Raw genomic sequence first — 24673 nt, forward strand, 5'->3', positions numbered from 1 at the left:
TGATAGAATACGTCCGCCTTAGCATTTATTACTATGGCACCAAAGCTGTAGCACCACTGTGCATCGTAGTATTTGAGTTATAAAAATATATGAAACGACTGACTTTGATCTCAAATACTACGACGCACAGTGGTGCTACAGCTTTGGTGTCATAGTAACAAATGCTAAGGCGGACGTATTCTGTCAGAATACAGCACTTTTTTTTTATTGGCCGACATTTTTGATTTTGAACAAAAAATGTATGAATCGTCGATGAATTTTAGATCTCAAATACTCGACGCACAGTGGTGCTACAGCTTTGGTGCCATAGTAACAAATGCTAAGGCGGACGTATTCTGTCAGAATACAGCACTTTTTTTTTTATTGGCCGACACTTTTGATTTTGAACAAAAAATGTATGAATAGTCGATGACTCTTAGATCTCAAATACTCGACGCACAGTGGAGCTACGGCTTTGGTGCCATAGTAACAAATGCTAAGGCAGACGTATTCTGTCAGAATAAAGCACTTTTTTTTTGTTGGCCGGCACTTTTGATTTTGGACCAAAAATATATGAAACGTGGATGATGTCCTTTGCTCAAATTCAATGAAACTCAATGTATAGCCTGACCAGGAACATAAAAACCCTGGCATAGAGGCGCGTCAATTGCATTTGATAGTGCAACACTGAGTACAGTCGTACCTGTGTTAAATTAATAGGCTAACTTTATGTATCAGGATTCAGGATTACGGGCTAATTTGATATTTTCATAAATTAACGAAAACATATTATTATAGGTAACCTGGTTTAAAAAAATTAAATGAAACCATCAATCGAGCTAGTAGGATTTATTTTATTATTCATCAATAATCAAATTCAGAACTTGAATATTCAACTGCAATGTCTGCTCATGAACGCTTCAAACTCGGTACTTCTTTCCCAATTCCATAAAATTCAACACTTAGAAAGTGACAAAAATTTTAAAATAGGTAGTTGAAACAAACCACAGCTTATTTTCATAGTGGACTGTACTATAGTTCCAAAATACTGAACTGTCCTGTGCATGACATTGACAGCGGGGCGCCACCGTCTATACCGGATCGCTGGTTCCGATTTTTGCCATGTTGGAAACCATACAGTTGAACGATGGTAGCGCCCCCCTGTCATTGAGTTTGGTGGGACAGTTCAGCGTGGGTCATCTATATACGATAAACATGTCAGTCAATTTGACAACTTTTGTCGGAAACATTATTCAATGAAAATATTGTCCGAACCCTTAGTATTTCTCTTCGACAAATACTTTAACACATTGTGAACCACTTTTCTTTCACGACTATAAAAAGATTTTAGCAATTTTATTAAATAAATAAATAAAAAAATATATTAAAGAATGAAGTCTTCAAAATTAACAGAATAACCGAAGTCCGAACTCCACTACCTATCCCATAATGCGAGGTTTACAGTAATTATTCAACGTACATGAAGCAGTCAGAAAGTTTATTGAGATTTGAGAAATAAAGTTACACTCATAAGTAGCAAAGTAAGTACCTAAAGTCTAAAATATTAGCTATACTCCGCACATCTTGATTTTCATAAGTAATAACACCTGATAAAAGGAAAAATATCTTTATTCCTACAAATAAGCTTTCACCTTCTTTCCTATATTTATTTCACATAGTTCTTTTACTGTGTAATAATATTGATGATCAACATTTTGTATGTAAACTTAAAATACAAATAGGATTAAGTAAATGTTTCTATTTATGAACTGTTTATGTAATTGTGTTTAAATAATATTCTTTTTTTTTTCAGACAGTGGATGAAGAAGTGTGGGATTATGAGTGATTATTTCATTCTAAAGCAGACATAAGCAAGTCTCGCTCACTGTCATGAAAATTCACAATAACAATCAGCAAAAAACTTCAAGGATACTGGCTAGGCTAACCAATTCATGGAATTCTGTTAGTGTTTGAAATTATCAATAGCTATTGTAAAACAAAAGTTTTCCAAATAAAGATTTTGTAAATAATGGTTGAATTATTTTGAAATTACACTGCAATAATGAATTTATTGCCTGGTTGGTAGCGGCCTGCGTGATGTTGTCGGTCCACCTTGTGGGTGGACGTGCCACGCTGCGTATTCCAGTACCCGGCCTCCACTCCAGAACCTTGCTGCCCCATCGGGCAACATGGAAAGCATTACAGCAGTGGACGTCCTATGGCTGAGATGATGATGAATGAATTTATTATAATGGAATAAATTGTACAAGATTATCATCCTGTCACATTAAAGCCCTTAAAAAAGTCCAAACGGAGGAATTAGATTTATAGTAATGTGGAATGTATGTATGGTATCACCGTCAAGTTATAAAATTAGTAAAATTCATTTATTCTCATTGTTATTATAGCAATTTTTTATTGATAACATATCCCACCCAATGCTAATTTCTGACAATGACCTTACCACTGTTTGAAAATAATGTAGACATAAGAAGCTCGGTCACCACATTCCGCCCCATTTTCAATATTTTTTACAAGATTATGTACAGATGACAGTAGGTACTTAAATCAAGCTAAACACTATGGGGTATCTCACGTCATTTGCAACTTAATATTTGTCTGATGTACTGTTGTTGACTGCCTACCTAAGTAGGTAAGTAAGTAATGGTTATTTTACAAGGTAGGTAATGTAATAATTAAATGTGGGTGGGACTGTGGGAGCACTTAGATTTTGCAGTTAATGATTATAAACTGTCGCAAGATTCGCCTCACATCCATTGCAATAATTACAAAATGCTGCTTCTGATAAACTCTTGAACTAAAACTCAATCTCCACCTAGAAGTAAAAGTATCACAAAGGTGCTAGATTCCTTTCTTTGAATTTTTCTAGCCTCAAATTAATCGTAAAATGTCATTTACCATTGTAAATGATAAATAAATAGAGTTAAAGTAGCTTGCAAAAAAGTTAATCTCCTATCGTCTTGCTATCGTGGGCAAGGATCGAGGACGATAAAAACACCACATCCTATCCTATCGTGATGTCAAAATATGATATAGTTAGCGCTTCATGTTAGGGCTTGCCAGGTTTATCACAAAAAAAAAACAAATCTATCACTATCACATTTTGACAGATGACATGATAATTTTCGGGGTGCCATGTTAGCGCCGGTAGATAAAACGATATAGTGACGTCAAAATCGATATAACGCCGCGATAGCAGTTTATCACGGCGCGCATCTTAGCCCTGCTGGTCGGGCTTATAAAATCTTTATTTCTTGACATAGGTATCATTAAAAATGATAAGTGTAAATACTGGTATAGATGACCCAAGCTGAACTGTCCCACTAAACTCAATGACAGGGGGGCGCTACCATCGTTCAACTATATGGTTTCCAACATGGCAAAAATCGGAACCAGCGATCCGGTCATGAAGCTACAGATAAAAATGGAGGGCAGAGTTTGGAACAAAACTTGAGTCAAATACCTACTTATATCTATCTCGCTCTCTGCGGCCCTACCTCTCTTTTTAGTGTGAACTGTAGTATTGCTATCTTCTGATTTAAATCTCCTTGTAAATTCTTCGAAATAGCCAATACACGAACCAAATCAGAAGTTAAACAAATAAATAATTAATATTTGAAACTAAGATTACCTAGTTAAATAAAAAATCACAAAATTGTCGGCCATTTAGGCTTAATGTGTTGGCGAATCAGGGAATTACAATCCCAATTCCTGGGTAATCGGTACCATGTGGCAACATCGGCCCAATCCGGTCCATCATGGCGGTTGTTTACTATTTTGTTTATTAAGCAGTTAATTTCGTTTAAGATTGTTTACAGGAAATAATCATTGTTTTATCACAAGAATTGGTGCAAAATTTTGTAGTGCGTGGTTGCGGTAGTACGTGCTGTCCTGGAAGTGACATAAGATTCCACGCGTAAGTGTTTATTTCGTGATTTCCGACATTGGATCATTGTAAACATTTTTCACATTTTTTACAGTAATTTCTTCCTAAAACGTTTTACCAGTAACTACACTTATCATTTTTAATGATACCTATGTCAAGAAATAAAGATTTTACATTGGTTTCATTGAATTTGAGCAATTTTATATTTTTTGTTTATTTAGAAAGAGCAAGTCTGCCCACAGAGAGCGAGATACTGATACTTAGTTTGTGCTTCAAGTAGGTATTGGGAGTCTGGCCTCCATTTTTATCTGTAGCTTCATGGATCCGGTATAGACGGTGGCGCCCCACTGTCAATGTCATGCATAGGACAGTTCAGTATTTTGGAACTATAAAACGTTTTAGCAGGCCTGTTCATCTCTGCGAGTTTATATCGTAAACAAAACACGCACGATGGCCCACCTACAGGATACTATTCGACAAGGCCTCACATACGAGCGAACATTGACTCACGCACGAGTATTCTTGTGTATGATGGAAGAAAATAAAGAAAATGGTGTACTAAATACTATGCAGTATTTAACTGCCTAAATAATAATAAAAACACAGAATGTACTTTTTTAAGTTGCCTCAAGACACTGAGAGGTAAATAAGTAGTTAATATTATTCATGATAATTCATGCTAAATCAAGTATTTCCTCCGCCATTTTCAGCAGTTTGGCATTTCACGTCACATCATTTTACCGAAGTCAGCCCTATATAGTTCCAAAATACTGGACTGTCCTGTCGATGACATTGACAGTGGGGCGCCACCGTCAATACCGGATCGCTGATTCAGATTTTTGCCATGTTGGAAACCATATAGTTGAACGATGGTAGCGCCCCCCTGTCATTGAGTTTGGTGGGACAGTTCAGCGTGGGTCATCTATAGCTTCGGCGCAGTGCCGATCACTGACGTTTGTCAACAAAATGGTGCTTGACTCTTGAGACAGGCTAAATTACACCATATTGTTAATGACATTGAGCATACATTTTTTTAAATACCTTCGCGAAGTAAAACTTCTGTACGTAGCACTTATTATTATTCTGTGGTTTTAGGAAGAAATTACTGTAAAAAATGTGAAAAATGTTTACAATGATCCAATGTCGGAAATCACGAAATAAACACTTACGCGTGGAATCTTATGTCACTTCTAGGACACCACGTACCACAACCACGCATTACAAAATTTTGCACCATTTCTTGTGATAAAACAATGATTATTTCCTGTAAACAATCTCAAACGAAATTAACTGCATAATAAACAAAATAGTAAACAACCGCCATGATGGGCCGGATTGGGCCGATGTTGCCACATGGTACCGATTCCCCAGGAATTGGGATTGTAATTCCCTGATTCAACACATTAAGCCTAAAAGTATCATTTTTTATTATTTGTTGGCCTTTTTTGTGTATTTTATGTATTTTTTAGTATTGCCTGTTATTTAGCATTATTACTGTTTTTATTTTATCAGGATATACCGCTTAGTTTAAAAGTTATTACGTTTTCTTTACAATAAGTAATGAGGATCAGTACTGTTGTAGAAAATTCAATAAAACTTGTATCTACGTTAATCTTTAAGACATAAGAAAGATATATCTTTTTGAATTATCCAAATCGGACCATTACTTACGAAGATATTAAGTAATAAACATAGACCGTTTTTGCCGCTAAAAGTCAACGTACGCAGGGCCGCGTGACGTCATTATATCCGAATCGAGCGCAGCCGGCGTACTATTGGGATGGAAAATATTTTTTTCCAGCTAAACTATCAGTTTTAGAAAAAAACTTTTAATAACATTTATTCATCAAAATAAAGTAACCTATCGACCAGTAATTTTTAAAAATAAAAATTGTGAAAAATAAGTATCGCTATGTCCAAAAACCACATTTTCATAGGATTCGATGCAATGCGGAGACGCGGTTGGGGTCAGTGTAACTTAATGATTGTTTGTATTGAACATAAAAATACATAATATGATGCTAATAATACCCAGTTTCTGGCCTGGGGGGGAGGGGATAAGTCATACCCAGCTTATAGCCTGGGGGGAGGGGCAAGCCTTACCCAGCTTCTGGCCTTGGTGGGAGGGGGGGAGAGGCAAGTCATACTCAGTTTCTGGCCTGGGGGGGGTAAGTACCCAGCTTCTGGCCGAGGGGGAGTCATACCTAGCTTATGCTTATGGACTGGGGGAAGGGGCTAGCCTTACCCAGCTTCTGGCCTGGGGGAGGGGGGGGTCAAGTCATAACCAGTTTCTATGGGCTGGGGGGAGGGGCTAGCCTTACCCAGCTTCTGGCCTGGGGGGGGGGGTATGTAATACCCAGCTTCTGGCCGAGGGGGAGTCATACCCAGCTTATGCTTATGGGCTGGGGGGAGGGGCTAGCCTTACCCAGCTTCTGGCCTGGGGGGAGGGGGGGGGGGTCAAGTCATACCCAGTTTCTGGCATTTCTGGCATGGGGGGGTGTCATACCCAGCTTCTGGCCGAAGGGGAGTCATATCCAGCTTATGCTTATGGCCTGGGGGAGGGGCAAGCCTTACCCAGCTTCTGGCCTGGGGGGAGAGGGAGGGGTCAAGTCATACCCAGTTTCGGGTCGGGGGGGGGGTTAAATCATACCCAACTTCTGGCCGAGGGGGAAGTCATGCCCAGCTTATGACCTGGGGAGAGGAGGGGGGCGGGGGAGTCATACCCAGCTTCTAGGCTAAGATTAAATAGATTTCCAGGAGGGAGCAGCTGTCCTTTCCTGCAGCAGCTGGCCCGCCCATGGGAACGGCGAATAGATAGATAGGTAGGTACGTAGGTTTAACTCAGAAAAACTAAATAACAGGTAGGTATTGCGTGTACATCGAAATGATCTTCATAGCAATGTCTTGTAGCCTAGGCAGAGTGTATCTGCCTCAGCTATACCTTATTGTTAGAAGTAAATAAATTAATACTTATACATTTTTATATTTTACTTGGAAGAAGACAACACTTATGAACACTTTATTTGAATAAATCGCCAAATATACCACCGCGGAGACCCCAATCGCGTCTCTGCGTTCCATTGAATCGTATGAGCGTATGGATTTTTTGCGTTATTTTTCACAATTTCTATTTTTAAAAATTACCTATCGATAGCCTACTTTATTCTGATGAATAAATGTCATTACAAGTTTTTCTCTAAAACTGATAGTTTGTCTAGAAAAAAATATTTTCTATCCACGCAGTACGCCGGCAGCGTTCGGATCGGATATAGTGACGTCATCGTCCCCGCGCCGGGCGGTCAGTGAACTTTTTTAGTAATTTGGCCATAACTTCGTCAATTTTTGTCGTAGAACAAAAATTTTTGGACTGTGTATTAAGGATTTCTTAGCCCTATAAATCTGCATTCACAGCTAAAAATCGAAATGATCCTCATTGGAAGAAAAAAAATTCTATAAAAAATTTAAAAAAAATCTCAAAAAAATTTTGACCTCTTTTTTGTCGATAAAAATAGGTCTAGTTTCATCTATTTTCATATGTACACTTTAACGTGACTCACACTGTATAAGAAGATAGCAATACTACAGGTCACACTAAAAAGAGAGGTAGGGCCACAGAGAGCGAGATAGATATAAGTAGGTATTTGACTCAAGTTTTTGTTCCAAGTTTGCCCTCCATTTTTATCTGTAGCTTCATGGTGAAATCCAAAGAATTTTTTAGTGCAGGAAAAGGCAAATGCGTTAATCCATACAGCCAAGTCTCAAGTTTTTTTGTACACTACTTTTATTTCAGTATTTGTTTGACCTATTGATTAAGCTAATAGACTCCGAAACTACTGGATTGATTTGAAAAATTATAACATTTTATTAGGGGTACGAAGCGCGTGGTTTGCCCAACACAATCAACAATCCGCTTTAGATAACCCTCCCATTCCCTTGAGTTTCAGTAAAGATATGCACCTCATCTCCATTTAATGAGACTTTAATGGACTCCAAAAGAAGTTTGAACTGATATCTCTTTTTTTCCGATTGTTTTGTTTCATTTGCCTACACTCATGCACGTTGATCCTGAGGCCGAACTTCAAACCTGACCCATAGTACGGGACGGTCCTAGTTAATGAAATTAAATCATTCTTATCAAGGAGATAAAATAAAACCATAAAAAACATTATTGTTATTATTTATTATCTAGTTGTCGTGTATTCTACGCATCTAGATGGATCGGTCGGGAAATATTCTTGGCATTTGGTCATGAGTCTCTTCAGGGCTTGAATGTATTTTCTTTGGGTTTCATCGTTCATCACGTGCGCCACGTTTTTTGAGAAGATCTTCTCACGACCGGTACGGGCATGGATACCTACCATGGTCACACCAATGGGCCAGGGGGCATTGCCAATGGCCATTTGTAGATACGCGTCACTGGCCTGTAATAAGAAAATATGAAGTTATGGCTTCAACATTAATTTCAATTATAAATAAAGAGCATAATTATTTATTGGAATGGTTAGCTAAAACAAAATCTCACATTAGCAAAAAAATATCAATAGGGCATCTTCAACCAAATAGTCAGGCCAAAATATGATTTATAAATGTTTACCATAATGTAATTCCTTTCCAATAAATGCTTAGTAATTTCCATGAGGCTGTCACAGATATCTTCAGGAAGTGTTTTCTTTTTCAATTTCCTCATAAGCGGTTTTAAATACACTTGTGTCTGTGTGTACGTAGCTCTTGCCATTTTGTGTTTTACAGAAGTTTTCTCTGCTGCTGTTGCTGAATTAAGTTGCTGTCCCCACATTGTTAGAAGGAACTGAAAAGAAAATAAAACATTTCTTTACATTTTTTTTTTAAAAAGTAGAATCCTGTGATGTCACTTTAAATTCAAATTTAAATAATTATTTCAGTAGTTCACCAGCAGAAAATGATATATCAAAATTACACAATCAAAATTATATTTACCTGCAATAATGCCATTATCACATTCATATCATGGATCCTGTCTCCTTGGCCCATAGTTTTTGCCATTTCTTGTATAAATTCATATGTGACAGCATCATCCAAGGCATCATCATTCATATTTTTATCGGATTCGCTCTGAAATGTGCATAATTGTACATATTGTAACATCTAATGTAGTAAAAATAAAATGTGTTTGTTATTATGCAATGCATTGTGTAGGAAGGCTTAACCCTTCAAGCCCTGTGAATCGAGACACAACAGAAATCTTATGTTATGAGGTCTTATGCAACCGCTTGGAGTTTGATAGGTAGCGCTTATTTATAGGATGAAAATATAATTTTTTTCATTACCTGTGTGCCTAATGCCAGGATTTCATTCAGGTAAGCCTGGTCAACTTTGTCCATTGCTTCTTGGAAGTCATTGCGGAATCCCTGAAAAAAAATAATTCAAATAAAATAAAAGCAGGTTCTTATTCATCTTTACAGCCCAAAATTTTGATATAAATGATAAATTGACTTACTCTATTTGCTTCAGGCTCCTGGATTTCTATTCTCCGAAGTCTTCTGAACGATTGGCTCTCACTCTCAGCAAACAACAATATGGGGTGACCTCTCTCTCGCAGACGCTTGATGACTTCCGCCCTAGGTAATGATACTGTGTCTGTCTGCTCTACTTCTGTGCTATCTTGTCTGGTTACTATAGTAAAGAAATAAAAATTATAGATAAATTTTGAAAATTTAAAATGATTCTCTCTCAAAACTGCTATGCTATTTCGTAAAAAACAACAACAACAAAAATCAACCCGATTGTAATCCAATACGTTCTACAATAATTTAAATAGCCTGTGTAGGAAATATATAATAACCTTTTTCTTTCTTTTCTTCCCTCGATTTGTCAGTATCTTCTTCTTTAATCTGGGGTCCATATTTCTTCAAGTATTCTTCTTGCTCCTTAGCCAATAATTCCCCACGTTTGAAATACTTTTTATTCTGATTCTGTAAAATATGAACGCACAGTGGCATTAAAACTGTAATAATGTTGATGATGTGGTCTAGATAGTTTTTGGATTCATTACTTACAAGGACATTTTTTTCTTCAAGAAGCTTGCGTTTTTTAGCAATTTCTGCCTTGAGTATATCCATTATAAATTAAAAATGTTTCTTGTTTATATTGATTTTACACAATCAAAACAACACACGCATACGTATTTGCTTTCGACAAAAAAAAATGGTATTTTTTTGACAGTTAGTTTTGACAACATTGACAGTACTATTTTAACGTTCATATGAGTATCGAGTTTGAATTAGAAAAAAAAACAACGAGCATCGAGTAACTTAATTGGAGAGGTAATAGATCAGTGGGTGAGTCTACACAAAGTGCACATTATTATTAAAATTTGCAAACCAGTCGAAAAGTGGTCAAAAGGCCTTTTTTTGTATGGAACTTTGATGGATTCGATTTTCGATTCGTCAAAAAATGTTAAAAATTATAATAAAAATAAAATCCCTTGGGATATTATAAGCATTACAAAAGTTTACACTTTTTTGCAAATACACACTTATGAGAAAAAGGAAAATACCCTGACCAATGTAATAAATAAGTTCATGCACAAATGTTTGTTTTGTTTGTGCGGAAATCGAACCTGCAACCCTCCTGGCATAGTAGAGTACGCGGACTACTACATAAACAGTCATCTTAGTTCTTTGATCATTATAAGGATGACTTTGTGATTATACTTAAATCATTTCACTGTTTCTCTTTAAAACTTGTACTTGTTCAATCGTTATTCATCATTAGTAGGAAAAAATGGTAAGTAAACAAAGTTATTTGCAAAACATTTTAGGAATGTCACACATTACTTTAAAAAGTACCAGAAGTTATCAATAGGTAATTATACTTATCAATAATTGCGCTTATAAACGATAACGTGATAAAGCTGTGATTGAATATTATAATTTACGCTTGTTTAAAGATAAAGAGTTAGTTATCTGCTGAGATTGAATACGAAAAAAACGCGTAAAAGTGGAGTAGAGAAACAAAATTAATAATGAATTTCCAAGTTCTATTGTTAATGATACTGACTTTATGTGCTGCGCGAATAAGTGGTAATAATAAAAAAAAACTACCAAAATGTGGTTAAAGTTAGCATTTGTTAAGTGTTCTCTTACTTTACAGCTGCGACAGCAAGACTGGTCGGTGGTAAAGATGCACCAACTCATTTTGGAAGGTTCCATGCCTCACTTCAAAACTTTACTGGGCATCATGTGTGTGGTGGAGTGATTGTATCACACCATCACATTGTTACTGCTGCCCATTGTGTTCTTGGGTAAGTGATTTTAATGTTACTGATAGTAAAAACGAGTGAGATATTGCAACTGGTTTGCAGCTCATGAATTTGTATGTTTCAGAGCCGAGCCACAGTATATTAAAGCAGTTGTTGGTACTACAAATTTAGATTATGGAGGTCAACAGTACGATGTTTCTTCAATATACATCCATGACGAATATAACATAACTTCAAGAATAAATGACATAGCCGTAATCAAGGTTATAGGACAATTCAACTTAAGATACGTTGACATACTGACTTTTTATGAAAATGAGTTGGAAGAAGGAGACCAAGTGATTTTATCTGGTTTTGGTGCAGAAATGGTACGTAATAAATTGGTAGTTATGGTGCCGCTAAAACAATTTTCTTCATGCAGTAGTAGAGCGTCGCTAATCTGAACTAAAATTGGGGGATTTGGGGGACCGCATACCCATGCGCAAACCGTTTTTTCTTCAGATAGCCAAACTGTATTAATGTAGACAGACTTATATCTACAGGCGAATTTAAACATTCTTGTCTTGAGTCTTGAATGACAAAAAGAAATTCATCACAAAAAGACCAGCCCAGTCTTTTGTATGCTTAAAATTTTTGAGACAACTGCGCAAGTGCATAGCATGAGAGAACGGATAATCGACACTCTTTAGGAATTATATTTTTTAAACATTTTCTTTTAATAATTTCCAGCCAAATGGGGAGTCTAGTCGTACGATGCATGTACTTAATCTACCAGTATTCAATCAAGAAACATGTCGATATGCTATGCGATATTCAAGAGAAGTCACTGACACAATGTTTTGTACATTCACTCAAATTGGTGAAGGAACTTGTCATGTAAGTGATTTGTAAGAAAACAAATCAATGTATAACTATCAAAATATTCGAGAATCAAAGAAGATAAAACGTAGTCAATTCTAAAATTTGTAACAATTTATTTCAGGGCGACTCAGGAGGACCACTAATTAAAAATTATCAATTGGTTGGATTAGTGTCATGGGGTATTCCATGTGCAGTCGGTTTTCCTGACGTGCATACACGGATAAGACCTTATGTGAGCTGGATAGAAGAACAAATCAAATAATGCAAAAATGCATTCCACTAATACATTTTAGTGCATACAGTTTACACGTTTACATAAATTGTATACGTTCACGAGTTATAGTCTTTTTCACCTAAGATGATCCGTATGACGTTTCGAGTTTGAAAGATTTAGAGATGTCACATAACTAAACCATAGCGATTTATCTATCGATTTTTTTCGAAGAGTTAGTAAAACCTACTTTTAGAGAAATATTTTGTATAGGTGTTATTTAACAAAAAACATGTTTTTTTTTATTACAAATATTATTGTAACAATTTTTATTGATAATATTCAAATTTCATGGTTCGTGTTCAAAAAAAAGAATTCCTAAAAAGTACTGGTTCTGTTTCTTTAAATTAAAAACTATTAATTTATTTTCAATGCGTTTATTAGAGTCAATAATCGAAAAATATAGTTGATTTTTGTGATGTTTTAATAACTAAGTATTCACTGCAATCGATTAATGAACCGCGGAAATAATCGATTTTATTTTACAAGAAATACCCCAGCACTAAATCTATTCCGTTTCACACATTGCGTACATTAAATAAAAAATATTTTTACATCGTATTTAATTAAAATATAATCAATAGACTCAGATTTTACTATATATTTCAAGACAAGTAGTTAATTATTTTTTTATTATATTGCTAATAAAATACAAATATTTTTTCAAAAATATTCTGCATATGTAGTATGCGTAATATGGATAACCTTGAAGTGTCATACGGATCATCTTACGTGAAAAAGACTATAACATTTCAAAATCATTTGACCATAAACATCAGCAGCTAGACTGTCAAAGCAATGCTGATGGCGAAATTACATAACTCATTTCCTAAATATACTGAACATAATTATAATTATAGAGTCGTTAAAATAAGCCAGAAAATTGGCGGTAAAAGTTTTGTTTAATCAAACAAAAACCCGCGCGGATTTTGAAACTCAATTTGAAGAAAGACAGTTACTTTGCTATCTAATAACTTTATCTGTCGTCTTTTTGTTACTGCCAAATATAATAATTATACCTTGCCTTGCCTTTTTAATATTTTTTCATTCTCCTCAGTTTGTTCATGTTAATCTGCAAATTAAAATATTTAAATTTATCATTTTATACAAACCTAGTAGACCTTTTAATTACCTAATAAATTATAAATTTAATGTATTGTCTTCTAATTGGTGCTAAGCCGTGTGGTGACTAGTGATGTACAAGGCTCGAGGCTTCCGTCCGAGTCCTTTTGCCGAGAGCTCCGAGTCGTTTACAGGGCTCGCCTCGTTTGTATGAAGCTCGACGACTTGGAAGTCTTTTTTAGAGTTCGAGCCTTTTTCGGGGCTCGCCTCGTTTGTAAGAAGCTTGGAGTCTTTCGCTGAGCTCGAGCCTTTTTGAGAACTCGAGCCTTTTTGAAAGCTCGAGCCTTTTTGAAAGCCCAGTTAAATTTTGTGTTAAGATCGTTCTAATAAAACTGCAGAATTATGATAAAATACATATTTGAAAAACGTTTTTTACAAAAGGACACAAATCAAACAATGACTATTAGCAGAAGGTTCGAGCTCTTTTGAAGGCTCGAGCTCTTTTAAAGCTTCGAGGCATGGCTCAGAGAGCTCGCAGCTCGGCTAAGCTCGGGGCACCGAGCCTACCGAGCTCACTGAGCCTTGCCTTTCTGCCTCGAGGCCAGTGCCGTATTATCCATAAGGCACTTTAGGCCAGTGCCTAGGGGCCCACTATGAACAGGGGCCCAGCACTCCCGATTAAAAAATGTAAAAAAAAAAAAACATATTAATATGTTAAAGATTATTTTTATGCAACAAAACTCAAACCACCTCAAAACTTCGCCTTATTTTGTTTTACACATTCAATCGTCATATTTCGATATTGTGGAAGTTAATTCATTTTCGTAACGTTTAGGCCATAGAATTAGATTTTAAATTGGAAATAATTCCTACAAAAAATTGTATTGTTTTAATGGCTTCACTTGTTGCCCATTACTATCCTAGGTTTTTCGACTTCGGCGGAGTTGTGTTAAGTAGTGGGGCCCCTCGAAAGGGCAATTTTGCGGTTTTAGTGTTATACCGCGTAAAGGACTTACTGTATTGAAAACTGATCTTCATGACGGTTGAGAGTAGGCGCACACCGTTGATTTTTCGTCGGCCGATAGTTTAGTCGGGCAGTTGATCAGTATGGGCATGTATGGGAGTGCGCACACTACGCCGATTCGATTTGGCCGATTCTTCATACAATTTAAAATCGGGCACAACTATCGGCCAACTAAAAATCAACGGTGTGCGCCTACTCTTAGGGACATTCAATCCTGCATTGAATAAGACCAAATTCATAAGTTTTGGAGAAACTGTTCTCGTGCTTATCTTCGACAAAGTAGAAAATATACCCGCAGGGTCCCAAACCTTGAAAAGTGCCGCCTTAACCAGCGTATCCCTGTCAAGCCTCACGAGTTGGATTTACCTATCCTTGTTCCTCCTTCATCCTTAACTACGGTTGCTGCACCTCTTCTCTGCACTCTCCTGAACGACTCTGTGTTATCTACTATGGCTACCCCACTTTCTTGCACCCTACTGCACGACTGCGTTGCCTAGCCGTACGCCTTTTTTTCACAGGGAAAAAAAATGCGTTGAATCGCATACCTACTCTGTGGGGACAGGGTAGGTTATGTGGGGCTCACCAAGTCAGAAGGACGAGGCATACCCACTAAAAAGACCCAGGTGCTCCGTCACTCGCCATAAGTGGGAGGAGACTGTGGGTTTCCGGACAAAGCCTTCTCTACCCGGCGATTTCCCGCCTACACGGCGGGCCCTACAAGCCCTCCAGGACGGGGGGCGACAGGAACAGCTGGAAGCACACAGCTGTTCCCGTCCGACGGTGGTGGTGACCTGTGCAATGCAGGCAGGGGCGCCTCCACACCCCCGGCCCGCTGGCCATCACCGAGGAGAGGAAACTGGAGGCGATCATATTGTCGCCTCCTCTTACCCCTCCGCCGTCGCCGGAGCGAGGGCGCGTTTGGATCATCCTCGCGCTCTCGCTCCGCGGCCTCCTTCTGAGACATCACGTCTTCACAGAAGGAGGCCATTGCCATCCAGGCCTCGTTGCTGTCCAGCATAGTTTTGACTATACTGGGCAGCACAAGGTCCGGGCCTACCGCCGCGATAAGCGTATTGCGCTGCGGAGCCCACGCCGGATATACCGCAAGGGTATGGTGCGCCGTGTCCTCCGCACCGCCGCAACACGCGTGGCAGGACGGCATCTCTTCCCTTCTAATGCGGTACAGATATGAGCCAAAGCATCCGTGCCCGGTCAACATCTGTACCAAATGGAAGGAAAGGTACCCGTGCGGGCGCTCGAACCACCTTTCTATGGTCGGCGCCAGCGCATCCAAGGTTCGGCGGCCCGACTCGGCAACGGCGAGGTGGTCTGCCCACTGCTGTCCAAGGTTCGACGCCACAAAATCAACTTCATACGCGTGAAAATAGTTTGAATACTATTTCCCGTGCTTGCAACATTTTTCTTTACTGCTTCGTCCCTATTAGTCGTAGCGTAATGGTATACTCGTATATCCTATGTATGTATAGCCTTCCTTAATTTACGAGCTAGACCACACAAAAATAATTATTTAAATCAAATTACTAGTTTCTGAGATTAGCGCGTTCAAACAAACTAACAAACAAACTCTTCAGCGTTTTAATATGAACCTGTTGTTGTTGATTTTTGGAGTCGGACCTTGGACCAGCTGTAAGACTTGGCAACCCAGTCATGCAGGAGGGTGCAACGAAGAGGGGCAGCCACAGTAGATAACACTAGAGTCGTTCAGAGAGTGCAAGGAAGAGGTGCAGCAACCGTAGTAAGGAAAGGCTGCACTGGGATGAATAAGAATAGACGAATCCAACTCGCGAGGCTTAACAGGAATATGCTGGTTAAGGTGGCCCTTTTCAAGGCTTTGGAGCTTGCGGGTGACGAGCCATTGGACGTAGAGAGGGTTATTAATTATACGTATATTTTCTACTTTGTCGAAGATAGGCACGAGAACGGTTTGTCCAAAATACAGTGTGAGTCACGTTAAAGTGTACCTACATATGAAAATAAATTAAAAACTATTTTTATAGACAAAAAAGAGGTCAAAAAATTTTTGCGATTTTTTTTAAATTTTTTATAGAATTTTTTTTCTTCCAATTACTTATTGTAAAGAAATCCTAATAACTTTTAAACTAAGCGGTATATCCTGATAAAATAAAAACAGTAATAATGCTAAATAACAGGCGATACTATAAAAATACACAAAAAATACACAAAAAATGCCAACAAATAATAAAAAATGATACTTTTTGAAAAAAATCTGCTTTTAAATTCGTGTTTTTTTGGTTATTTGATAAATTTCTCCAAAAAATGCCCCTATAACCGGTGGTTTTTATTACTTTGTATTATTCTCTTATCGTATTACCTTTGTAAAACCAAAAATCGCATGTCTCTATCCCTATCACAACGTTTGCAATGATCGTTTGAACTAAGCCTCTCCGGGCGCGCCATTCAACGCTTCGTTAACAACGAAACTGAAAATGGCTCTAGATTTGTAATTTTGATAAAGACAAGTTAGATTTCAAATAAAAACCAAAGATTTCGAAGTAAAATAAGCATTTTAGTTAAAATTAAAATTGTCTCTACCTGTAGCGGAGAATAATGTTGTGGCAGGCCTTTGTTCAAACGATCATAGCAAATGTTGTGATAGGGATAGAGACATGCAATTTTTGGTTTTACAAAGATAATATTACAATAGAGAATAATACAAAGTAATAAAAACCACCTATTATAGGGGCATTTTTTGGAGAAATTGATCAAATAACCAAAAAAATACGAATTTAAAAGCAGATTTCTTTTCAAAAAGTATCGATTTTTATTATTTGTTGGCATTTTTTGTGTATTTTATGTATTTTTTAGTATTGCCTGTTATTTAGCATTATTACTGTTTTTATTTTATCAGGATATACCGCTTAGTTTAAAAGTTATTACGTTTTCTTCACAATAAGTAATTAGAAGAAAAAAAATTCTAAAATTTTTTTTTAAAAAATCTCAAAAAATTTTTGACCTCTTTTTTGTCGATAAAAATAGGTATAGTTTCATCTGTTTTCATATTATGTACACTTTAACGTGACTCACACTGTATATGAATTTGGTCTTATTCAATGCAGGATTAAATGCCCTTCAATCATCATGAAGATCAGAGGTGGAATTGTGTAAAGCAATCGTAATCATTTAACAGTTCATAACGTACGATTATTCTGTCAAACGCTTTGTTTAACTGACTTTATCGTACTTTATGAACTGTCAAATGATTACGATTGCTTTACACAATTCCACCTTAGTTTTCGATACTGCAAGTCCTTTACACGGTATAACCGTAAAACCGCAAAAATGCCCCTTTCGGGGGGCTACACCACTCCGTCGAAGTCGAAAACCTAGGATAGTCTTAAAGAGCAACAAATGAAACCATTCTACTAATATTATAAATGCGAAAGTTTGGATGTCTGGATGTTTGTTACTCTTCCATGCAAAAACTACTGAACGGATTTTTATGAATCTTTACAGTGTTATTGTTTATAACCCAGAATAACATATAGGCTATAATTTATGACGATCTGTGACAAACGAAATTTCACGCGGGTGAAGCCGCGGGCAAAAGCTAGTTAAAACAAGAAAACCTTTTGTAGGAGTTATTTCCGATTTGATTGATTTTCATGTCTTATTCTACTGGCCTAGTTGGCATTACTGCTTTGGTTTACATGACTTTCTGTACATTTTGATTTTTTAAATGTTTGTGTTAGTTTTATAAAAATATGCAAGATTTTCCTAATCTTTGTTTCATTTTTAAATGATTCCGATACTTCGTGCTGTACTAGATAGTGGCGAATGTCTTTTCGCTTGAAGGAAGGCGTATACCTTTGCAAAGTCTGTTGTTGATGATGATGATGGTACCTTCATTCTATTTCGTAATGTAGACAGTAAAAATTTCCAAATTGCGGTTTTGTGGGGGGCCCCGAAACGAGCTGTGCCTAGGGGCCCCGAGATGGTTAATCCGGCCCTGCTCGAGGCTTCAAAAATAGGACTCGACGCCTCGAGTCTTGTACATCACTAGTGGTGACGGCAGAGTAGAATACACTTGTCACCAACCCCTACTCTTCTCGCGGTGTCGTAAGAGGCTACTTAAGGGCTTCACATCAAACAGAGAACGGGCAGCAGCGCTCTCTGAAAAACATCAATTGGCATAGAATAATGATTTATAAAACAAACCTGATAATTACGTGTCTCCGGTTTTACATCCATTATGACCGCCATCACAGGCCTTCCGTGAGCGCACTGGAATGGTGTTTTACACGTCGAAAGAGATTGCACTAATTCGACACATTCTCTGTGTGGTAAATTGTCACCAAACTTTATCGCGTATCGACAAGCCTGGAATATCCAACGTCTTTATTTTTAAAACCTATGTAAATATTGCTGAATTTCAAAAATAATTGGTAGGCATGTCTTACTTCACTGAATATAAGATCCATTATTGATTTTGGATACAAGGACACGCATCCTTTTTGAGATCGAATCACGTTTATTTCCTTCGAAATTAAGCTTCTTACAGCGCTTATTACTTTTTCAACCTAGAAAACGTTTTAAAATAAAATACCGCTTGTTTATGTAAAAAAAACAATACCTACTTAACAGATTACAACTTCCGACTTTTATGTAGAATCTTAGATCTTCGAGTTAAGTAATTATAGAAATAGCTTACCGGTCTAGGATTTTTTCCAAGAATAGCAGCTGGTATAGCATGTAGAGTTATGCTGTAGTTATTCTGAATAGTCCAGTCTAAACCGAATTGCGTGAATTTGTCCCTAAAATTATGTAGGTAGAGAATTTCATCTTTGGACATCTTGAGCAAGACATCATCCAGTGTAAATCGCTTCCATTCGTTGTTGCTAAAATAATCTGCGAAATACCTAATAGTTTGAAATCCCAACAATGTCAAAGTATTGTAAATAAAACCTAAAACCTACATTGCTTACATATTATACCATAGTAACATATTACAATACAGTTCTTATTAATAATATCAAATTACGGTTCATATTTTCATAGTTACCTGCCAAATTTTCCTCAAGTCGAATTCTTTCGTGTACGGCATGTTGGTCGAACAACACTAGGAATTCTGATTGGTCCGTCTTACCTTTCATGATGCTTGCTATAAACTTGTTGTCTATTTGACCTAAGACCTGATAATGGAGGAATAGTCGATTAGTTTATAATATTTAAAATTTTGAACTATTTGTTTAAACAATAATCTTACTTTTGCATTCTTCAACGACTCCGCACTAAAAGTCAGCGAAGAGTTTTCTTTTTCCAATCGGCTGTTAACTTTCATAATGTTCTTTGAGGCGAGATCTTTAGAATCTTGTACTTGGACTTCATAAACTTCAGTGTGGGTTTGAATCTCATCTTTGAAATTGTTATACAGGTCCTGGTAAATTGATGAAACACAAATTAGTCATTTATAATAGAATTAATGAACATAAGTTACTTAACATACTTACATCAGCAAAATAACCACTTTCCAACTGCATATCATTTTTATTTTTCACACAATGAGTATCGAATATAGGTGACATTCCTAAAAAAATACTAAATTAAATCAAACTCATCCTATAGTTTATGAGACAAATTATTCAAGTTAGCAAACACGTAAACAATATTTATGTGTAACTGACCCTTAGGTAGAAATCGTGGTCTATTTCGGATCCCAAAATCGTTAGCAGCTAAGGCTCTACCATCTGATGCCTCAACGTTACAAACAAGTTCTTGTTGATTTTCAAATTCAATAATTTGATCAAGTTCAGCTCCTAAAGTATCTTCAAGGCCATTTTTATTTATTGTGTCTGTGACTTCTGGACTAACACCACGATTTATTTCTTCTATAATGGGACTTGGCGACTGAAGAAGTTGTAAAGTGTTATCTCCGATTACATTGAAATTGTTTACTTCCGGATTTAATTCATTTTGTTTCGATTCAGATTGGTTAGTCAGGATAGTTTCACAAACATTCAATGGTTCTATTGTGTTGATAATGGAACTTTTGCTATTATTTGAGACAAATATTACATTCAGATTGTCGTCTTTGGGATATTCGTGTGTTTTATTAGCAAATATTTCTTCTCTTTTGCTGTATGTCAATGTCCAATTACTTTCATTACTTTCGTTATAATCGTTGTTCCCTTGTGATTCATTTAACGTATCGGAAATTTTATTCGAAGAGGTTAAAGTGTACGTAAGCCCAATGGTCGATGTAACAACAGTTGTTTGTTGTTGGTTATTCATTATTGTAACTGGAATAACGTAGGTTCTGTTGATGTCAATGTTGGGATGGTAGTTTCTATGACTCTCCCTTTGATCAATTCTGCTATCAGAAAATTCTATTGTATGTGAAGTGAAATTATCAGAAAAACTGTGTATATGAAATTGCTTAGTAGCCGCCTTTGATTTTTCAATTATTTGTATCTTTTTTGGGTATATATTTTTGTCACTTCTGGCGTTTGAATCATTTAGTATGAATTTATTTTTATTAGATACGATGGGATATCTAGTTTCGGGTTCGTAATTTAAAACATTGTCGTCAGATATCATTGAGCTTTGTCCCTTGTTACAGTAATCAAATTGTTTTTTACTTGCAACATTATTTTCGTTTCTTACATTATGCTGATGACTTGAAGTCCCATTTAATGTGTAATGGTGACTTTGATAAGTTAACATTGTGTTAACGTTTTGATTTTTGGACATTTCTTCTTCATTTTGTTTAAGGTTTTCCTCTTGATAGTCTTCTTTAAACTTCAAAGAGTTTTCAGTATTTATTGAGTCAGTTATACCTTTTAACAAATCGTAAGAAGTTTTTAAAGTTGCTTCTCTTTTTTCATTGAAACGTTTGTAGTTGGTATTTTTTGGGTTTGCTTTTGATGTCAATGGAATAAACTCATGGATAATAATCTCTCCAATTCGTTTTCGAATTGAAATATTTTTGTTGTTTCTGGTAATGTTGCTGTAACTCACGCTTTCATTTACATAAACTTTTTGGTTTCTGTTATTATTGTGTGGTAATAAATTTTCTACTTCCTTGGCCAATAAATTGCATCTTTTAAGAACTTCATCGGGTTGTTTTCTAAAAATTTCAACTAAAGGATCTATTTTCAGTTTCTTCTTTGTTTTAGCAGGTTTTTTAATTTTGTTCGATAGTTTTGGACGTTCAGATTTATTGATTTTAGTAGGTCTAGAAATACAGTTCTTAACCTTGTTATTGTTATTGCTGTGTACCGTGTTAACTTTTCCAATTTTATGACGTTTATTTATAATCTTTGGTGTTTCGTTTTCAAGAACTTTATTTATGTCTATCTTATCTGTTATTGTATCGTCAATGATAATATTTTTATGCTTCTTAATAACAGAGCCTTTGGGAGGAATCACTTTAGAAAGCGATAATTTTGCAGGTTTGTTCTTTTTTCGTTTGATTAACTTTCCTGAAATGTTGTGAATTAATTTTGTTAGTAAAATACAATAAATATTAACGAAACAAAATGTAATTAAAGTAATTATTTTAAAATACGCTAAGTATAAAGCAAAAAAAAAAAAACACTACCTTTGATACCATTTTGCATTTGTGATACGCCTACTTTTTTTGGTTGACTCCCTAATATTTTCTTCATTATCTCTCTTACTTGCTGCCTTGTATCATCTTTCTTATTCTCTTTTGTTATGGCATTTTTGTTATCTATTTCATGAACTCTTTTTATTTCTTTTACTTTTAACTCTCCTTTTTTAAACTTTACCAATTTTTCGATAAGTTTTGTTACCTGGTTCCAATTTTTGAATTGCAATGTTGATTGTTTTGGAGTATTGCTAATATCGTAATCGTAGTAAGGGCACGTGATAAAAATAAAGTAAAATGCCAACTGATTTTTAGATGGCTCATGATCTTCGATATGATTTATATTCTGCACAAAGGGAATAACATAATGAATAGTAAAGAATGTAGGTAATCAACAATTTCTTATAATCTACAAACCGGTACATCTACATACCTTGGATTTTACTCTAGTTGTTCGACGCGAAGGGTTTATAGATTTTGACAAAGTATCATGAACAATTTTATACAGTTTTGGGTTATTTACAAACTTCTTGTTCAGGTAAACCCAATGATGACAATCAGGATGATCATTGTTCTTAGCAATGTAAGCTACAAGTTTGTACTCATTTTTCTCAACCTGTAACTCTTGAATGCAGTCCTTTTCAATATCAAATAGCGATTTGAATGTTTGATAAATATCAGAGTTTTTGTGGGTTTTAAAAACGATTTCATTTTTACAATCATCTCTCAAGCTAAATGAAACATTATTATGAACTAGAGACAACTGTTCCAGTAATGTTTTGATGTCATTTATTTCAGTGACTGGATTTATACCCTTATTTTGAATATTTAGGTTGTACAGAAAACCATTTACTTCGACCTGAAAAGTAGTTATTTATAGATGACATTTCCAAATCAATCCATTTATTTAGGTTTTGTAAATACCACGTGACGTGACGTGATGTTATAATAACTTCAATATAATCATAGATAGATCTACTCACTATTATGTAACACATCATAAATGATACTTTACTAATATCACAGAATACATAATAGTAGCAACAGAAATTGCACTCCTTTGTGTAGGATCAGATGCCGGCATTTTAACGGTAATAATAATAATGCAAAATATCCAACGCACATGGTGCATTCGAAATCGCACCTTACTACTACGCTCACAAGAGCGCTATTTTTTTGTGTTCAGAATTGATCTACCTCACAGCTCAAGCGTCAGGGTTGTATAAGCAAAGTAAAATAAATAAAAACTTAATTTTAAGAAGCATTTATTGTATTTACGATTGGTAAACTTTAATCTAGTGGTGTTTGTATAATCGTACCATCTCTAAAGTACCTATTAATAAACTTCAGTGTTACGATAATTCGAAATTGGACAAACAGTTTTAAAAGGTGTAGTGTCGGAAAATAGACACGGTAAAGTAAAAGTTAATGTTTTTATTAGGTAAAATATTTTTTTTGCTACAGTTTTTTGTCATAAGTATTTCAAAATTATTCAAAAAGTGTAGTTTTTTAAATTATTTAAATCACTACAGTTAATTATTATTTCTAAATATTACGATTTTCCATTAAAGAAGAATAACAGTGCTGTTGGAACAATAAACCTTGATTTCAACGATGATCGACCGAGCGTGTATAGAAATACGCGTGTGCTCACAGGCGCGTCACGGCGCGTGGCGGTCCTGACTGATTTGCAACTTGAAGTTGTCGCGCGCTGTAGGTAATTATCTCGGCCGGCATAGGCGAGTGACGGAGGCCTGCTAATATTAAGACAAATTGATAAAGCAGAGGTGCAATGGTGACTAATTACTTAGAGCAAAAAACACAAAGCTCTATAATAGCCCCGGTTTAAATTGCTTCTTCATTTACAGTCACCACTAAAATATTTGTCCCTAGCGGATTGAAACCTTTGTAGACTGCAATCTACAACTTACCGTTGTCCCTTTGGAAGGCCGGATAGTAGTTTGGGTTAACTCATTCCTTCGTCCCTTGTAAAAAGTTTTTGTCCACGTTTCCTCAGTATTAGATACCCTTGACGTTATCTTGACACATTTGGAAACTTCAGCTAAACCAGCTAGCGATTGACCACGAAAACCATATGAATTAGGAGCAGATTTATATGTTTTCAGATCAACGAATTTGCTAGTAGCGTGTTTTAGGCCAAGTAAGTCAAAGTCGTCTTTGGCAATACCACATCCATTGTCAACGACTTGAATCTTTTTTTCCTGAATGTTGATTCTTACCGCAACCGATGTTGACTGAGCATCCAAAGCATTATAAACCTAAAATGATATAATACATTTAATTTAAATATTTCATACGATTACCTCCGAAAAAACGAGTTTATTTATTATTAATACTTACGAGCTCTTCAACAGCTCTTTTATAATTGAATATGTGTATTGCAGAACTGAATAACGACTGAATATTGATAGAGAGCTTTTTCATAGCCATTTTGTGTCAATTAAATCACATGATAACAAAAACATTACTCCTGCAATCAAAAGACAACTGCGTATTTAATTATGACATTAGATAGATTAAACAAAAGAGAACGCAAACTTTTTATTTTTCATTTCAAGATAGTGAAACTTTTTGCTTGACTACGTATAGGCATACTTTCTTGATATAGGCACAGAATAATAATAAGTACTGTATAGGTACCTACCTAATATCAATAAAGGTTCCTTGTCAGGACTACGGAACTCTAAAAAGGTTTTAGTTCATTCAACTATCTACCATCC

At 36.0% G+C, this 24673-nt stretch overlaps 3 protein-coding genes and 2 long non-coding RNA genes across 5 annotated transcripts; 2 read left to right on the top strand and 3 right to left on the bottom strand.

The window, feature by feature from the left end:
• The first annotated feature begins 1367 nt into the window (after positions 1 to 1367).
• On the top strand, positions 1368 to 2009 carry LOC135076496 (uncharacterized). The gene is made up of 2 exons (XR_010258274.1): positions 1368 to 1520; positions 1793 to 2009. It is a non-coding gene; the product is annotated as an uncharacterized LOC135076496 (long non-coding RNA).
• A 6038-nt stretch (positions 2010 to 8047) lies between these two features.
• LOC135076838 (pre-mRNA-splicing factor 18) lies at positions 8048 to 10084 on the bottom strand. Its single transcript, XM_063971306.1, has 7 exons — positions 9922 to 10084; positions 9708 to 9837; positions 9363 to 9538; positions 9193 to 9273; positions 8843 to 8977; positions 8481 to 8693; positions 8048 to 8307 (listed from the first exon to the last, which is right to left on the bottom strand). Exons 1-7 carry the CDS (start codon positions 9982 to 9984, stop codon positions 8068 to 8070), a joined length of 1038 nt encoding a protein of 345 aa, XP_063827376.1. The 5' UTR covers positions 9985 to 10084; the 3' UTR covers positions 8048 to 8067.
• Positions 10085 to 10811: 727 nt separating this feature from the next.
• LOC135076839 (chymotrypsin-2-like) lies at positions 10812 to 13281 on the top strand. The gene is made up of 5 exons (XM_063971307.1): positions 10812 to 10947; positions 11018 to 11168; positions 11251 to 11494; positions 11856 to 12002; positions 12109 to 13281. Exons 1-5 carry the CDS (start codon positions 10890 to 10892, stop codon positions 12247 to 12249), a joined length of 741 nt encoding a protein of 246 aa, XP_063827377.1. The 5' UTR covers positions 10812 to 10889; the 3' UTR covers positions 12250 to 13281.
• On the bottom strand, positions 13184 to 18853 carry LOC135076841 (uncharacterized). Its single transcript, XR_010258340.1, has 3 exons — positions 18784 to 18853; positions 18542 to 18703; positions 13184 to 13330 (listed from the first exon to the last, which is right to left on the bottom strand). It is a non-coding gene; the product is annotated as an uncharacterized LOC135076841 (long non-coding RNA).
• Positions 18854 to 18898: 45 nt separating this feature from the next.
• On the bottom strand, positions 18899 to 20614 carry LOC135076619 (uncharacterized). The gene is made up of 5 exons (XM_063971045.1): positions 20008 to 20614; positions 19834 to 19910; positions 19590 to 19760; positions 19386 to 19515; positions 18899 to 18903 (listed from the first exon to the last, which is right to left on the bottom strand). Exons 1-5 carry the CDS (start codon positions 20612 to 20614, stop codon positions 18899 to 18901), a joined length of 990 nt encoding a protein of 329 aa, XP_063827115.1.
• Between the last annotated feature and the right edge of the window lie 4059 nt (positions 20615 to 24673).

This window comes from Ostrinia nubilalis, chromosome 12 (assembly GCF_963855985.1).
Source record: "Ostrinia nubilalis chromosome 12, ilOstNubi1.1, whole genome shotgun sequence".
In the NCBI taxonomy this organism is placed as follows: domain Eukaryota; kingdom Metazoa; phylum Arthropoda; class Insecta; order Lepidoptera; family Crambidae; genus Ostrinia; species Ostrinia nubilalis.